Source organism: Sus scrofa, chromosome 13, assembly GCF_000003025.6.
Source record: "Sus scrofa isolate TJ Tabasco breed Duroc chromosome 13, Sscrofa11.1, whole genome shotgun sequence".
Taxonomy (NCBI): domain Eukaryota; kingdom Metazoa; phylum Chordata; class Mammalia; order Artiodactyla; family Suidae; genus Sus; species Sus scrofa.
Window position 1 is genome coordinate 196,748,819 of NC_010455.5, and position 18,631 is coordinate 196,767,449.

An 18,631-nucleotide genomic window follows, 5' to 3' on the forward strand; every position below is an offset into this window, starting at 1 on the left:
AAGATGTTTTTGTGAAATCTTGTGATATTTCCATGTCACTTCACTTTTTCACATTTCCATTTGCAACCTCTGAATTCAGCCCTCTCCACCAAAGATAACGAGAGCTAATCATAAAACATATCCAGACTTTTCAACTCAGTAAGCAAAATCAGTGTACTCTGACCATTCGCACTATCTCCTGAAATTCTCAGATGCTTGATCAAACATATAGTAACAGGGTTGATCTTTATGTTGGCCAGTGATTTTATTGTATGTCCATTGATGTTAGGAATTGAATGTCTGTGTCCCTCTTGCCCCTGCAGAATTGGTACATTGTAGCTCTAACCTTCAAGATGATAGTATTTGGAGGTGGGACTTTTGGGAGATGACTTGGGTTAGATGAGGTCATGAGGGTGAGGCCCTCATGATGGAATTAGTGCCCTTAAAAGAAAAGGAAGGAGGAGTTCCCATTGTGGTGCAGCAGGCTAAGAATCCCACTAGTATCCACGAGGACTCAGGTTCGATCCCTGGCCTTGCTCAGTGGGTTAAGGATCCAACATTGCCACAGCTGAGGCATAAGTTGCAGAAATGGCTTGGCTCCCACATTGCTGTGGCTGTGGCATAGGTCATAGCTGCAGCTCTAATTCGACCCCTAGCCTAAGAACTTCCATATGGCATAGATGCAGCCCTAAAAAAAAAAAAGAAAGAAAGAAAAAAAGAAAGAAAGAAATACCAGAGAGCTTGTTCTCTCTCCCTACTTGAAGGTACCCATAAAGAAGAGGTCACATGAGCATTCAGCTAGATGGCAGCCCTCCTATAAGTCAAGGAAAGAGGCCTCAGAATAAAACCCACCTTGCCAACACCTTGATCTTGGACTTCCCAGCCTCTAGAATGATAAGAAATACATTGCTACAGTTTAAGCCACTCAGCCTATGGTATTTTGTTACAGCAGCCCAAGCTGACTAAGAATTGTCCGTTATGATTCCACACCATTACACTGTATCATTCAGATCACACCCAGACCAGCTCTTTGAAGAAGATGATAGAAACAGCTCCAGATAACTTAATCCTGGGAATTTATCTTAAAATATTAGTCGGATCACCGAAGCTCCAGGAAGGGAGGGAACTAGACAAATTAGCAGTACTCATTTTAAAAAACCTGCCTGGAGTTCCTGTTGTGGCTTAGTGAAAACAAACGTAGTCTGTATCCATTGAGGACGCAGGTTCGCTCCTTTGCCTTGTTCTATGGGTTAAGAATTCAGCATTGCCATGAGCTGTGGTGCAAGTTGCAGAAACTGCTCAGACCTAGCATTGATGTGGCTGTGGTGTAGGTCAGAGGCTACAGCTCTGATTTGACCCCAGCCTGGGAACTTCCATTTGCTACAGGTACGAACCTTAAAAAAAAAAAAAAAAAAAAAAAAAAAAAAAAACCTGCCTGGTGGAATATTACTCAGCCATAAAAAAGAAAAAAAATAGGCATTCCTGTTGTGGCTCAGTGGTAACAAAGCTGACTAGGATCAATAGGAATGCAGATTCAATCCCTGGTCTTGCTCAGTGGGTTAAGAATCTGGTGTAGGTCACAGACACAATTCACATTCTGCATTGCTGTGGCTGTGGTATAGGCTGACAGCTACAACTCTAATTCGACCCCTAGCCAGGGAACTTCCATATGCTGCCAGTGCGACCCTAAGAAGACCAAAAAAAAAAAAAAAAGAATGAAATAATGGCATTTGCAGCAACATGGAGAGACTTAGAAATTATCATACTAAATGAAGTTAGACAATGAGAAACAAACATCATATGCTATCACTTATATGTGGAATCCAAAAAAAGGGATACAAATGAACTTATCTGCAGAGCAGAAACAGACTCACAGACTTTGCAAAACTTATGGTTACCAAAAAGGGACAGGTTGTGGGGGAGGGATGGAGTGGGGGTTTGGGATAGAAATGTTCTAAAATTAGGTTGCGATGACGGTTGTACAACTAAACATATAATAAGGTTCACTGGATTAAATAAAACAAATACTATTTAACAGTTTTCTGTATGTTCATGATATAACATGATATGGCAACTATTGAAAGGTTGGTAGGTAAAAATACTGTTGCTACACAGACAGTCTAAATAAATGGAAAACTGGTAACCTAAAAAAATAAACAAAAATAAAAAATAAACAGGAGTTCCTGTCATGGTGGAAACGAATCCGACCAGGAACCATGAGATTGAGGGTTTGATCCCTGGCCTTGCTCAGTGGGTTAAGGATCTGGCGTTGCCGTGAGCTGTGGTGTAAGTCCCAGACATGACTCAGGTCCCATGTTGCTGGGGCTGTGGTGTAGCTCTGACTCAACCCCTGGCCTGGGAACCTCCATATGCCATGGGTGCAGCCCTAAAATGTAAAAAAAAAAAAAAAATTAAAATAAATTTAATTTAATTTAAAAAAGATAATAATCTGCCTAAAAATTCATGGACATTCATCCCATCAAATGTGGAGTCTAATTCCCATCCTTGAATATGGGAAGGCCTCTGTGGCTGCATCTCTGAAGCTTGGTGACTCAGCTTTGGCCGGCTGTCTCTCTCTATAAGTCACCGTGGGAACCCTGCCACCATGTTGTGAGGAAGCCAAGCAGCCACATGGGAAGACCACACATAGGTGTTCCGGCCATGGCCCAAGTTAAGGGCCCAGGCAAAAGCCAGCATCAAACACCAGCCATGCAGCTGAGCAAGCCTGAGAAGGTCCCAGCCTGTCCCCCACCATCCACCCCACTGTGCCTTCAAGTCATTCTAACTGATGCTGAGTAGAACCAGAATTCCACTACAGCCCAAGGTACAGATGCACATGCAAAATAAATATTGCCCTTGTTCTAAGTCTCTAGGTTTTGGAGGGGCATCTTACCCAGTAACAGATAACCAAGCAACAGTTCTGTGGCCAAGAGCGTTGCCCACAGTGCCAGACAGGAGTGCCACAGTGAAGGCCTGTATTGCTCCTGCTGGGCAGAGACCCCCAAAGTACATACCGGGGACCATGGACTGCATTAGGCGCTAGAACTTCTGCCGTGACTGCCCCCCAAAGAGCAGATGTCTCTGCCACCACCCAACCGGAAGGGTCCATGCAGATCATGCTTCTTGGTGTCTGCCAGCCCTGAGCCATACTCCAGGTAGGGGCCCTGGTGCGGCCAGGTCCCACGTGGCATGGGAGGCTGGGAAGCAAGTGTCTAGGTGCTTCCTGGAGGAGCAGACTCAAGGGCTAGAGCCTTCTTCCAACAAGGAAGGCTGCTCAAAGGAGTCCACCTATGGGCCCTCACGGGGAGGCTCTGGCCAGGGACTTAACCTGCCTGAAGACCAACACTGCCCAACGAGAGGACCACCGCCTCACCTCGCAGGACTCTCATTTGAGAGCAGTTGACTATTGAAGGGGAGATCCTGCTAGGAGGAAACAGGAAGAGGCCATTGCAGGGGGAGCAACGTAAAGGGCAAACCATCTATGAGGAGCGGGAACCAGAAGGTCTGGGTGATGGGATGGGATTGAGGCCGTGGAATGAAACCACATTCAGGCTGGAGGTAGATCCTGGGAAACCTCGGTCGCACTTTTGGGTTTTATATTCTACAGGTTCTCAGGGGTCAGAGAAGGAGCCTGGGTGCCTACGATTGGAGCATATGTTCAGGAGGACTGGTCTAGAAGCCCATGCAGATGCCAGCTAGGCCAGCAACCAGCTGGAAGACTCCTGGGGCGAATGGAATTAGCATTAATGAACTGGGCACCCAGCAAGGTAATCACATGTGAGGTCCTTTGGTTGAATCCTTATAGCAACTAGCCCATTTCACAGAAAGGGAAGCCGAGGCTTGGATTCAGAATCATTGACCCAAAGGGACCACAACTTTCTCTGTTCCTCAGGATTATCTGGCTATGTTACAATGTGGCAGAAACTAGTTGGCATCCAGGTGAGCCAGGACAAGATGAAACTGAGTGGTAGGACAAAGTGGGGTCCAGTGGCTCCTGGGTCCAAGGTGGAAGCCAGCGGATCCCAGAAATATGGCAGTCCAGCTGGGTGGCCTGCTTCCCAGAAGCCCATGAACCTCCCAGGTGGGGACGGGCCCTCCAGCCTCTTGCCTGCTTCTGAGCTGTGCCTGGACTTTCCTGTGCTACCCCCTGGCTGGTCTAAACAGTCCTGCTTACCTCCAGCTAAGCCTCCCACTTCTGGGGTTCTCAGGAGTCAGCTAGGGAGGGGGCAACGTATCCCATGAGTTTTCATCTCATCCTCAGAGCCAGATCCCTCCAGGGTGTCTGCAGATACTCAGTGGCAGGAAACCAGGGAGACCAGTGCTAAGAAAGAGAGAAGCCAGGTGTCCTGATCCAAGACCATATGGACTTGAGCTAAAGTAGGGACGATGGGAGGAAAAAAAAGAAGGGATAGAGGCATGAGTCATTTTGGAGGAAGCAATCCACAGGTACATGACCCACGGACTTCATCAAGGACCACTCCAAAGTCTGCTCTGGGCACTGCTGTGGTTGGACAAGAAGAAAGGAAGGGTGAGCACATGCTGACCATGTGACTATTCCCTGGCTGTGTGACCTCAGGCAAGCTTCCTAACCACTCTGGTCTCAATTTCTCATCTCTAGAGTGGGACCACTCGTGGGACCTAGTTCATCGCGGTGTTGTGAAGATGAGAAAATTAATAGATACAACTGACAGCAATGCTTGCTCATTGAATGCCATTGTCATTTTTGAAATTACCTCCTCTGTCACTCTCTGTTGAGTGATATTGGTTCCTTCATAGCTGTTCTCACTGTAAGGCCTTATTACATCTATTTGTGTGTTCGCTTGTTTGTTGTCCACCCCCCTTCCTCCAGGACTGTAAGCTCATTGTGAGCAGGGGATTTGTCCTGATGTTGCTGGATCTTCAGCACTTAAAACAGCGCCTCTTGCTGTGGCTGTGGTGTAGCTCTGATTGGACCCCTAGCCTGGGAACTTCCATATGCTGCAGGTGCAGCTCTAAAAAAGAAAAAAAAATGAATGAATGAATGAATGAATCAGCACCTAGCAGGTGTGAAGCACTTGGTAAATGCTTGCTGAGCAAATTAAGGAAGAGGCTGATAACATCATAGCTGAGAAAGGGCTTCCAGTAACACTAATACAAAACAATACAGCAAGGCTGGCAGGAGAGGTACACAAGCTACAGGGCTTCCAAGGAAAGCGAAATAAATCAAGCCACCTGAGAGTTCTAGGAAAAGCTTTAGAGAAGGGGGCGCCATGGGGGATGGGTCCCAAAGGTGAAAGAAAGAAAGTCCCCAGGGATGATGAGGTGGTAGGAGATGTGTCTGGAAGGGAATGAGGAAAGAGCAAAAGCCAAGAGAAGGAAGGCCAGGGAAACGCTTCCAAAACGGCTAGTGATGTACTTGGACTGGCCCTTAGGGATCGGAAGCTGCTGAGCTCACAGAGGCCAGCAGGGGGTAGAGATTTGTTAGACGCTTCCAGCCTGTGCTTGGAAGGATAGAAAGTCCTCTGGGTCCCAGCACAGGCACAGCCCGCTCCGCTCCATCTGGGCCTGACCCTTCCCGTGAGCGCGTGCGAGCTGGGAATGGTCCATGGCGCCGCGCCCATGCTGGAAAGGATGCCAGTAGCTTCCAGTCTTTTCCTTTTTCTGACTGTCTCTTTACAGTGCAGTCTTTTTTTCTTTCTTTCTTTTTCCTTTTTTTTTTTTTTTTTTTTTTTTTTTTTCCTGTGTCGTAAGGGACACAGATGTTGGATTTTCAATTCTGGACTCTAAACCAGAGGATACACCCCACATGGAGAGTGACGAGGCTTTCCTCAAATCATTCAGCCCTGGGACCAAAAAACACACTTCCCAAAGTGCGTTTTGGGCACCCCGCGAGTCCAAGCTCAACTTGGTCCATCAGAGAAAACTGCGTTCTCAAAGGAACATGTGGGGGACGGAGCAGGAATGATGAGCATGTGTGTTTTCCCCCATGTTTGGGGGAAGAAACCAAATCTGTCACTTCTGCACATATTCCTCCAAAAGGGCTGAACATTGTCTATTTGGGAGGCAGCACCAGTATTAAATGCAGACGGGACAAGCAATGAGGTCCGACTGTGCAGCCCAGGGAACTATGTCCCATCTCCTGGGATAGACCAAGATGGAAGATAACATGAGAAAGAATGTATATATGCATATGACTGGGTTGCTTTGCTGTACAGCAAAAATTGGTGCAACACCATATATCAACTATACTTTAATAAAAAGAAGAAGAAGAAGGTGGCAATATCAGTACTGGCTTCCTTGCCAAACACCTGATACTTTGAGGTTAGCAAGGTAGAAAGAATGCCCTTTTCATCACTGGGTTTAATACCAAACAAGCGGTGAAAGTTAAAATAATTACCTGTGAACGACTGTGTATGTTTCTGTCATCTAATTAGGTAATCTGCCCAGGTGTTTAGCACCAAGGCCTCTGTGCTTTAATTGGAAAAAGTCAAGGACAGAAACTAATTAGCAGCATTAACCCAAACCAGAAGTCTAATAACATTAACCACAAATCACCATTGCCACCAGGAGCCTTTATTCTACAACAGTTTCAAGGCAGGGGAGGAAGGAAAGAAAACAAAGCAGTTTTGAACTTTCTTGACTTCTAACCACCAATGTCTGATGACTTTGAGCCACGCTCTTGGAGAAACTGAAAGACTCCGTGATTAAGGAGAAGGCAGTACAGAATAAGTGAGTGAATACCTCCTGCACACCTTTTTTTAGGCAAGAAAGAATTAAATGCCATCTTAAACTCAACAGCACGCACTTCTGTTTGTTTATTCATTCTTCCCTCCTTCCTGGAGGCCTCTCCAAAGAAAAGATGATGAATCTCTCATACCTGGAACATTTAAAGGGTATATAGAATTTTGGGACCTTAAAACTCTTGAGAGTCCTCTTGGGGTGCAGCAGGTTAAGGATCCAGCTTTGTCATGGCATCAGCTCAGGTCGATGCTGTGGCACAGGTTCAATTTCCGCCCCAGGAATTTCCACATGCAGTGGGTGTGGCCAAAAAAAAAAAATTTCTCCTAAATTTTCCCTTTCATTCATTCCAGTTTTGATTTCCAAGCAAGATAAAAATAACCAAATTCCGCCAGGAAAATCCCTAATTCCAAGATGTCTAATAGGCTACTGGGTTTATACAAAGAATCACCAGGTGGGTGTTGTGACGTCCCTTTTCTGTTTGCCTCTCTGCTCTTTTCCAGAATTTCCCATTTCTTGGAGCATTTCTTTAGGAGAACTGGCAGTTTGAAAACACAGGTAGGAACAGAGCATTCAGCATTGATCTCGTTTGGTTTTTTTGTTCTATCAGTTAACATCAAATAACATTAGAACAATTTTGGATTCCCAGCTCTCTGGTATTTTAAGTGATTAATGAGATAAAAAGCAAAAGGAGATTTTGTTAAAAAGCCTAATTTGAAACCAGGCTGAAGACAAAAGAAGCTCTACTTTAAGGATTAGGAAATTCAGACCCAACCCAACTTTGCTGAAAGGCGTGCATTTTTCCCACCCCTGCTTCTCTCCCACTATGACCTGGGTTTTATTAATGTCACCAGCCAAATCCATCCCAGCTAGTGCTGACTAACTCAAACTTGGGCCCCACCAGGAAAAGGAACTTGAGCTGTCATTCTGAGGGCCACTTCCCCTCCTATTTTCTGTTCCCCATTCCCCACTGTCACTACCATCACGGCTAACTCCAACCCCCAAAGAACCAGAGTTCCAAAAGAAACAAACAAACAAAAAAAAACTAACTTTGCAAAGAGTAAAATCCAGGGATGTGCATAATTCCGTATCTGCCTTTGGGGCAAAAAAAAAAAAAAAAAAAAAAATTTTTTTTTTAAGGTTTTTCACTGCTTTCCCTCTAGAAGGTAAATTGACTCTGCTTTTTGAAAACATCCCAGTGTCCCAAACATTGGCCCTCTAGAGGTTGTGGCTTAGAAACCAGGGCATAAATAAAACCTGTGTATAAGGTAATGCTGCCAGCAGCTGCTTTGGGAGGTGCCCTTGCTTGGGTTTTTGTGTGTTGTTTGGTTTTGTTTTTTTACATTCTCTCTTTGTATGACACGTGCAAGGTTTTTCCAAGCTAGCTATCCGACACAGCCTGCGTTGAAGGGTTAAAATAATGGGGTCATTATGGGGCTATTCCTAAGAAACAGGCAAAAGGGACCCACAGCAGACTTGCTGCAGCTGTTAGGCGGCCCAATTGCCATCCACAAGGGACTTGGCTTATTTCTATATCAGCATCTCCCACCTTGATAAAAAAGAAAAAAAAAACACCCATTTCATTTGGACTGTGTACTAAGAATAATTGCCACCAATATTGATTGGCCCTGGGGGACCTGGCTGAATTTAAAAATTGCAGACTGTGAAATCCCAGCTGATGGAGCCTCGAGGAGATGGCTGCTTATTTGTGACATGTTCCTATGTTTAAACTTATCTATGAAAACTGTGAAATTAATATCCTCACATTGAGTGCAATATGGTGACACACCCAGCTAAAGGCACAGCTATTTTGGTCCTTCTTGTTTTCAGAGCAGCTTCTGTCTGTGTACCATGTGCAAACCTTTCTGATAATGAAGCCTAAGGATGTGTTTCCTGGAGTCGTTGTTTTCTATTGCATTTCAGGGACTGGGTGAACGGGTGAAGTTTATTTATTTTCTTTGGCGGCAAAGAAAATTGTAACGGGTCTTTAACTCCACAGTGGCTTCTGGCTTGGGGGTGAACCGATCGTCCTGGTCTCCCCGTTTTTCTTCTGGGGGCAGCTTGAAGCTAGCCATTTTGGTCAAGAGCAAAGAGGAGAACTCAACTGCCGAGTCTTCATCAATAAACCCATGTAATTCAGTTCCAAGTTTCAAGGCTGTCCAGGATGGAGATTTGAAACATCTCTGAAATGAAACATCTCTGAAATGAATCACAACTGAAAAAGAAAAGGGAATCCTACTCATTCCTTCCTACTTCGTGAAGAAATACGCTGTTAACCCCCACAAAATATATAAACGATGATGAAAACGTCAGAGTGCCGTGGGCTGCGACCATGACATAGAAGCAGCAAAGCGCTGTGACTTTCTATCTGTACAGCAGGTCTTTGTTTCATATGCTCTGAACGGACTCATTGCAAAATCTCCTCTTCCTTCCTCCCCATGCCAGTCCCCTCCCTTCCTCATACGATATACAGATTAAACACGAGTTTTAAAAGAACTTGGGCAATACCATCTAAAAATAAATACAATGATAATGGGAGAAAAAAGAATGTATACATGTATGTGTGACTGGGTCACCTTGCTGTAAAATAGAAAATTGACAGAACACTGTAAACCAGCTCTAATGGAAAAAAATAAAAATCATTATAAAAAATTATTTATTTATTTATTTATCTTTTTGCCTTTTCTAGGGCCGCTCCCACAGCATATGGAGGTTCCCAGGCTAGGGGTCTAATCGGAGCTGTGGTCACCGGCCTACACCAGAGCCACAGCAACGCCAGATTCGAGCCGCGTCTGTGACCCACACCACAGCTCAGGGCAACGCCGGATCCTTAACCCACTGAGCAAGGCCAGGGGTCGAACCCACAACCTCAGGGTTCCTAGTCAGATTCGTTAACCACCAAGCCATGACAGGAACCCCCAATTTTTTTATATTTAAAAGTAAATAAATTTTATTTTATTTTACAGCTAGAAAAAAGAACTGGAAAGATATACACTAAAATTCACAAAGGTCCTCTCTGCCTGGTACCATTATGTAACTGGGATGGTTACTTTCTTCTTTTTGCCTAACTCTATGCCCTAAATTTCCCATGATGTATGTATTATCACTATTATAATAAGCAAATAATTGTTTTTAAAAATATACAACTGCTACAAGTAGGATGAGTGCTATAGCTCATGTGCAAGTTATACACATTTTCACCTCTCAGGTACCTAATGTGAAAACTATATAAACAAAAAATTTAATCTTGCCATCTTCCTACTTAAATATTAAGTTATTAAAAATTCATGTGTAGGTTAAATTTTTTCAAATTCATTCTGATATATCCTGATATAATATATCCTCATAGGAGTTCCCTGGTGGCTCATTGGGTTAAGGATCCAGCATTGTCACTGCTGTGGTGCAGGTTTGATCCCTGGCCCAGGCACTTCCGCATGCCTCAGGAGCAGCCAAAACAAAAACAAAGCAAATGAAGAAACAAAACCACAAATATAACCTAGGGGATATATCCTGGGTGATTAAAATGTAGCAGTTCTTTCTCATTATTTTTTATTTATTGGTTGGTTGGTTGATGGCTTTCACTTCATCTTTGGTGGTGATTTTCCTGGTTTTCACTTTTATGGAACATTTTACTTTAGGGTCATCCTGATGTTTCTATCAAAAGGTCCCAGTTTTACAAACCCAAGTCACAACAAATGTGTAGGAAAGCCTGTAGAATGTGAAAAATACAAACGCCACACACACACACACACACACACACACACACACACACACACACACACACACACACATCAATTTAGTTCATGATCCCAAATTTTGAAAATAGTTTTTAAAATTGCAAACCAGCTGATTCGACTGAAAGTCTGGCACACCAAAGAACAGCCAAAAGTAAGTGTAAATTCCTTTGCACCTCCAATAAAATCACAAATTAAATAACAACTTAATTTCTGTTCATATAAGCCTTCCCCCTTTTTGCTGAAAACAGAACATAAGAAACAAAGATGAAGTGTATTGCTCATTATATGGGAAAAACTGTCAGCTCAGAGGCACTGTAGAATCACATCTTTTTTTTTTGCCTTTTTGCCTTTTTGCTATTTCTTGGGCCGCTTCTGCAGCATATGGAGGTTCCCAGGCTAGGGGTCGAATTGGAGCCGTAGCCACCGGCCTATGCCAGAGCCACAGCAACGCAGTATCCGAGCCGCGTCTGCAATCTACACCACAGCTCACGGCAAGGCCCGATCCTTAACCCACTGAGCAAGGCCAGGGATTGAACCCTCAACCTCATGGTTCCTAGTCGGATTCGTTAACCACTGCGCCACGACGGGAACTCCCGAATCACATCTTTAAAAAGGTTTTAGAAGCTGAGGTCACAGTTGTTGGTGGTGCTTGCAGAAAATTTTTGGGCAAAAGTTATCCTCTTGTCGGGCTCGCTCCAGCCCCACCCCAGAACCTGCCACATATGCAGATCAGGCTCTAGAAACTCATTGCAACAGGCCTCCAAGGCGCAACTGCCATCCATTGCCCCAAATCAGGAGGCAAAGAGGAAAGTCAGTTTCTAACGTCAGTGAGCTGTAACCTCTCATGGGAGGGGCTGGTCATTACAAAATGCAAAGGAAGTTTGTTTTGCTGGGCGTTATTATCTTGTAACGGCAGGTGTTAGGAAGCACCAGAGAGAAGACAGCGAAGCGGCCCCTAAGGTTATCTTTGCTGAGTCAGGTCGGCTGTTTACCGTCATCATTCTCCTAATGAGTAGACACAAAGGCCTCCAGTTCTAGAACCTTCTCTGTGAGCAGGGGCTCTGCAAGAGGTAATTACTGAAAAGTGACACAGCGCTGCTGTCCTTTCAGCTACCACTTCCTCGCCAGTTGGTAGGGTTTAAAATAAATAAATGAAGGGAGGAGCATTGCCCCTCATTTAAAAAGGGGAAAGGTAATGGCTTGGCTCTGAGCACCGGCGGATGGATATTATGCCCTAGACTAGACTCTTCTGGGAAGAGGTGGGAGGGGCCGCACTTGCCACTCAAAAGCCGCACTTGGAAAACTGCAAATGACACACAGCATGGAGGTCGCTGGACAAGTATCATGAGTTTCTCCCATAGGTACTACATGGACAAAAGAACAATGCAAATTTTTTTTCCCAATAGGCGATGTGTGATACAGTCACCAAGCAATATATAAAGATAGATATTCTAAGAGGTGGGAGGGTTTGACTTGAAAAGATTTGAGGCGAGCGGTGGTATTTAGTTCAGGAAATTCTTATCTGACTGCAGAAGACAGATCCAGAGTGACCACGTCCAGGCGTCACCCGTGGGGATAACACAAGATCAAGGACAGCCACTCCCTCCGCGGTGCTCCTGGCCAGGGCCAGGGAGCAAGATGCAAATTGACAGAACAGAGACATGGTGATTCTGCGGAGAAAGCCACCTCCTCCAGCCACAGTCTGCCCAGGGGCCAACCTGTCACAGGAGGAATCGCCAGGTAGAATAGAGGGCATCCAGTCAGATTTGAATTTCAGATAAATGATGACTTTTTTTTAGTATACGTATGTCCCAAATATTGCATTGAGACATACTAAAAAGATATGTACTCTATTGCATGAGACACACCAAACAACATATATACTGTAGCTTAGTACATGAACTATGTACTAGCATATGTACTAAACTATGTATACTTAGGAGTTCCCACAGGGGCGCAACGGGATCAGTGGCCTCTTGGGAGCACCAGGACGCAGGTTCGATCCCTGGCCCAGCACAGTAGCTTAAGGATCCCACGTAGGTCGCCACTGCTGCTTCGATCTGATCCCTGATGTGAACTCCCTATGCCATGGGGCAGCCACAGAATGAAGGAATGAATGAATGAATGAATGAATGCATACATACATTATAACATTACAAATTAGTATGTTATACCAAAAAAAAAATTGTAGATCTGAAATTCAAATTCAAAAATGCAGGGCATCCTGTATTTTCATTTGCTCAGTCTGGCAACTCTGACCCACTGCAGAGGGAGGTGGCAGAAGATTTGTCTCCCCACCCCCCCAAAACATGTCCCCTCCTTCACCTCCTTCCTGGCTCTGCTCAGAGGCCCCACCCCATGGCCAGGCCTTCCCTGAGCATCCCAAATGGCCACTGCACTGTTCCCTCACTCCCATCAGCCTTATTGTCTTCCAGAGCTTATCACGTTACAATGCACCATACATCATGTACTCCTGGGTATAAGCTAAGTTTCTTTTCTCTCTCACCCCCACCATCAGTTCCATGAGGCCAAGGATTTTCGTCTTCATTCTCAGCCCTTAGAATATACCCATCCCATCACAGACCTCAGTATAGGGGATTGTGTGATCAGGAGAGGCTATATAGAGCAGGAAAAAGCACTGTTGTGAAAACAGAGACTGAACTAAGGAAAATGGTTACAATCATTTCAGCTCTCCCGATAGATCTGTGTTCTAGTCTGTGCTTTTTTTAAGTCACGCCCATGGCATATGGAAGATCTGGGGCCAGGGAGCTAACCCTCACCACAGCAGCGACAATGCCAGATCCTTAACCACTAGGCCACCAGGGAGCTCCTTGTCTGTGTGCTTCTAGGATTCACAGGCACACCTGAGAAACCCCGACAGGTCGGATGCTGGCTGATTCCACAGGTCCGAGTGGACCTGAGATTCTGCCTCCTTAACCAGCTTGCACTTGATGCTGATGTGGCAAAGGGAGTCATTTAAGAGCACGGATAAAGGTCCAAATGAAGAGCAGACCACGACCAGTGACTGGAAGATTCTGCGCTTCTGTTACAGCAGAGGAAGGCACAATAGGAAAAAATCCAAGTTACTTGATAAACAATTTTTTTCAGAAAAATAGAAATCCACTCTTCCTGAATTCAGCAGATCCCTATTTCAGAAAACACCTGTTCCTATTAGTCTCCCTTAGCTGTGGCAGGAAAAAAAAAAAAAAAAAAAACGAATACAAGAATGAGAAACACCATCTCTCCAAAGTGAAAGGGGGGAAAGATGCTGTTATCGTGGAGATGATGGCTTCTGTTTCATCAGCATCTCCAAGAACGTTTTCACTGGCGCCAAGAGCAAAGGCACAGACCCTGCCTTTTTCGAGACCTTGAATTCTGTAAGACAGGCTGCATGCAAATACCTGGAGAAGCTCACTGGTCAACCCCTTGACGAGCCCCAGTGCAAGGATGTAAAACTTACTCTCTCTCACTTTCCTCGGTTCTTACCCTCCTTGGAAAGTAAGCGAAAGTTTACCTTAAAAAAAAAATTACTTTCAGAGTTCCTTGTGGCACAGCAGGATGAGGATCTGGCGTTGTCATTCAGCTGCTGTGGTGCAGGTTCGGTCCCTGGCTTGGGAATTTCCATATGCCTGGGGTGCGGCAAAAATATTTTTTTTTTCACAGCAGAAACCTTCTAAAAGATTGAATTCTGTGCATGCTATAGGGGTGAACCTCTATATCCATTCCCTGCTGTGCTCCACCTTCTGTGAATTAGGAAAGGGGTTAAAAATAGCTACTTTGGGTTCACTTTCATTATCAAGCTTCTGTCCATGAGCATCTTTTAAAAACCCACGTTGTCTCAATTGTGATCACTTAAACAGAAATCAGGAGTTTCCGTCATGGTGCAGCAGAAAGGAGTCCGACTAGGAACCATGAGGTTTCGGGTTCAATCCCTGGCCTCACTCAGTGGGTTGAGGATCCGGCATTGCCGTGAGCTGTGGTGTAGGTCGCAGACTCTGCTCGGATTCCAAGCTGCTTGGGCTCTGGCGTAGGCCAGCAGCTAGAGCTCGATTGGACCCCTAGCCTGGGAACCTCCATATGTCTGGGGTGCAACCCTTAAAGGACAAAAGACAAACAAACAAAAACGGAAATCATACTTATGTTTCAAAAACAGTCAATATAGAATAAAATTCCACCCATACTAGTCATTTTCCTTCTATCATTTTTAGGGAAAAGAAAAATAAATCATTCATTAAATCCAATGCCTTTTATAACAAAAACCAACACAGACAGCTTGAACCTGACCTACGATTAGGAATAATAGACGTTTGAAATTCAACGACAATTTAATTCTTTGGAAACATCCCCCGTCTAGGTGTCAATGATTCATTCAACTTTGTCATTAGCATTATTAATTGCTTAATATCGTTTACGACCAGGAAACCCCTAATGTAGTGAAAATTGCAAAAGAATAGACTCTAGGAGCCCTATATCCAGCCGTGCCTCTGTGGTTCGGTTTCAGGAAAGAGTTTTCTATCTCTGGGTCTCAGTTTCTTTGCTTTGGAAAATGCGGAATTGAATCAAATTACCTTGCATTTCTCTCCAACTCTCATAACCCCTCATTCACACACCCTTTAAAATAAGTACCCGCAGTTCACGCACTATTCTTCCTTGAGAAACAGCGCCACCTTCAGGTCACAATAACCATAACAGAGCGGCTGCAGAGTTGCTTCTCCCGCAGGCAGGAATTATTTGCCAGATCCACAGAAACCCGTCCCCCTGGCGTCCTTGGGGACCTGGTCACACATTTGTGAGCCTGCCAGCTGGGTTAAGATCAATGTGTATGGACATGGAGCCAAGCTGAGCTAACTGGCCCACAGGGGACAGATACATGACCTTGGTCTAATTATCACAGCCCCCGGCTCACGGAGCTCACCCACGGAACAATTCCTAGGAAAGAGATCAAGCAAGAAACACGCTGGATGAACTGAAGCCTAAAAAGCAATGATAATAGACACACCTCTTCTTATCCCCTTAAGACAGTTTCCACCTGTTCTCATTTTAGCATGATACCCTGCAAGGCAGCTCTCGTGTGTTTTATCAAGAAAAATTGCATAGCGGAGTTCCCATCGTGGCTCAGTGGTTAACAAATGCAACTAGGAACTATGAGGTTGTGGGTTCGGTCCCTGGCCTTGCTCAGTGGGTTAAGGATCTGGCAGTGCCATGAGCTATGGTGTAGGTCGCAGATACGGCTCAGATCCCGCATTGCTGTAGCTCTGGCATAGACTGGTGGCTACAGCTCCGATTAGACCCCTACCCTGGGGACCTCCATATGCCGCAGGTGTGGCCGTAGAAAAGGCAAAAAAGACACAAAATAAATACATAAATAAATAAATAAAAAGAAAGAAAGAAAAATTGCATAGCAGACTCTTAAATAAATACCATTATTATTTTTTTTTTTTTTTTTGCACCCAGCAAATATTTATCAAGAAACCACTTAATCCCAGCACAGTGCTGAGGGCTCTCACAAAATTCTTTCTACTGAATTTCCACCACAGTCCTTAAGAGGCAAGCATGAAAATGCCCATGCTTCCACACAAGGAAATTGAGACTCAGAGAGGTGTGGAAATGACATGACAGCTTTGGCTCCAGTCTTGAGTATGAGATACTCGCATACTTCCTGCGTTAGGAGGGGCCACAATCAACCAAGAATGTAACAGCAACTGCCCCTTTTCCAGGCTTATCTCTCTGCACAACCTCGTTCTGCCAAATGCAATCGGCAGTTGCGAGCAAAGGCAGTTCGAGAACGCCATTTCTTTCTTTGAAGTGTGATCAGAAAACAGCCCTATCTTTGCCAACCAGCTTCAACTGCAGTACCCTGAGCTGCATGGATGGGGTTCATGGGTTAGAGGGGATATGGTGTTTTGTCACTAAGTCTCACAGTTTGCAAAAGATGGCTCATCTGAGAAAGAGAGTAAAGAGTATTTAAGATTATCCCTTTGAAAATATCCCATCACCCCCTAAATTTCCTAGGCTTTCTTGGGTGGGAAAGGGGCAGAGCAACTCCAAGCCCAGAAGGATGCTTTGTAGCTGGAAATACCACATTCCCCTGCATCACTCAGGAGAGACATGGGGGCCCCGCTGCACAATGCCCCTCACCGCATATCTCACGCTTTCCTGTATTCGTACAGGCTTGCGTGACACAAGCTGACAAAAATCAGGTTTTCCAGTCTGTCTCCCAGATTATACTTTACAGAATACTGGCACATAAATATGCAGTCACCAAGTATTTGCTGGTGTATTAGGGGGAAAACTGTAATCTACATGCAGAAAACAGACATGAGATAAGCTGGAGTGATTGGACCTATGTGAGATGGTAGCGAAGTTATTTTCAGACAGCGCCCAGGGAAGGAGCCTGGCTCAGAAAGGGACGGGAAAAATGCTCACAAACTTTGGTTTATGGCTTATGGGAAAAAGACCCAGATGGAACAAGATGGCAGAGTTGCACTGACCCTTTGAGGAAGGAGAAGTTAAGATGTGGCATCTAAACCACAAGGCAGACACCAGAAAAAAAAAAAAAAATTGCGTAAGCAAGGAAATTCTCAGTTTGGAGCATCTTCTTATACTCAGAGGAAATGTTATTCAAAGTTGCAGCTAGTGAGAAATTGAGGAACAGATGCTTGATAGTTGGTGTGCAGTTTTTGCCTGTAGTCGTAATTGGCAGGGGCAGTTCCACGGCGTTTCAGAGGCCGAGGTGGAAAAGGAGGAAATAGAAGGGGCTGGGGACTGACGGTCACAGCATAGAGGCAGCCACCAAGGATGAACTGGAGCAAAAAAGCAGAACTGTCTACAAGGCACGTATCCCTGAAAGAGTATTATGCAGAGAAGCCCCAACAGCAGCGGCTGTGGCTGAGCGAATCCTGCTTGGAAGCTGGTAAGCCCCTCTCAAGCCCCAATGGTAATGATGGTAGGTGAGCAATCCGTTATCTTTTGTCAGCATCATCCATGCTAGCCTCCTCGTCGCCTTCTTCCCACATCCTAACCCAAGGAGCCAGGCTTTCTTCGTACAGTTTCTATTCTGCAGGAGGTTAAGCCAACAGAGAATCAAAACTAGGAGTTCCCGACAAGGAACGAATCCGACAAGGAACCAGGAGGTTGCGGGTTTGATCCCTGGCCTCGCTCAGTGGGTTAAGGATCCGGCGTTGCTGTGAGCTGTGGTGTAGGTCACAGACGAGGCTCAGATCTGGCATTGCTGTGGCTCTGGCGTAGGCTGGCAGCAATAGCTCTGATTCGACCCCTAGCCTGGGAATCTCCATATGTTGCAGATGCGGCCCTAAAAGGACAAAAGAGAAAAAAAAGCTAGTTATCACTATGTATAAAATAATAAGCTAGGACCGAGAGTGTGAACAGTTGTTTCTGCAGCATCTGGAGCGTGGTCCTCCGGGCATTGTTTTCTGCTTTATTTTGTCCTTGGTGGCCTTTGGAGGGGCTGAAGTAGCTCCGGAGAGGTGGGACGGCAGAGATGAAGAGTGTACACCACTTTTGCGGGTTACAGATGGTGTGCAGAGAAGTGGGCGCTAAATGCGTGCTACCATAGACCCCGATTCAGGCTGGGCGAGAAGTGTTCCCATAGGGAAGTCCCCATGTTTTTGGAAACAGATTCATTCATACAACCATGCATTTAGTTGCACACCTACTATGTGCTATGCGCTGGGCACAGAGTAATGACAGCATCCCATCAAGTTCTTGGGCGATTCTGATGGGATGCCTGCAAATGAGGGACTTGGTTGGATCCAGAGGACGTGAGCTTTTATGCAGGGGGATAAGCCATATCTCCCTAAGGGGCAAGGTCAATGGACCTGGACAGAGAGTGGTTTTAACTCTCAGTAATGGAGAGACCGGTACCTGTAGGTCAATAGGTACAAATGAGGACAGCTGAAATCTACATGGAGCAGCTGAAAACTGGCAAAGAGGTTTAAGCTCCTCACCATTCATTGGGCATTCAATTCCCTGAATGCACCAGACTTTGGGACACACCAGCCCACAAGGCCCCTCTGTGTGAGTCTGGGAAAGGCACGGTGTGGGCACCTATCTTCCTGGGAACTGGGTGAAACCTGCTGTCCCACAGCTGGACTTGAGAACCCACATACCGCCTCCCAGCCTGCTCTGCTGGGGCCTTCTGCCTTAGACATTTACCCAAGTTCTTCCATCTTCCTGCA

The 18,631-nt window shown here is 45.3% G+C and overlaps 2 protein-coding genes across 3 annotated transcripts in view; one reads left to right on the forward strand and one right to left on the reverse strand.

Moving 5' to 3' along the window:
- LOC110256370 (40S ribosomal protein S2-like) overlaps positions 1-18,631 on the reverse strand; it is a 57,789-nt gene that overhangs the window by 11,825 nt on the left and 27,333 nt on the right. Inside the window, 2 exon segments of the mRNA XM_021069845.1 lie at positions 8,678-8,895; positions 13,298-13,387. Coding sequence (XP_020925504.1) covers positions 8,678-8,895; positions 13,298-13,387 — 308 coding nt within the window.
- The window catches only part of IFNAR2 (interferon alpha and beta receptor subunit 2), an 86,726-nt gene continuing 85,191 nt past the window's right edge, over positions 17,097-18,631 (forward strand). The window contains exon 1 of one of the 2 annotated variants that reach the window (XM_021068453.1): positions 17,097-17,346. The gene's annotated coding sequence lies outside the window, so the exon portion shown is untranslated. 2 annotated transcript variants of the gene reach the window in all.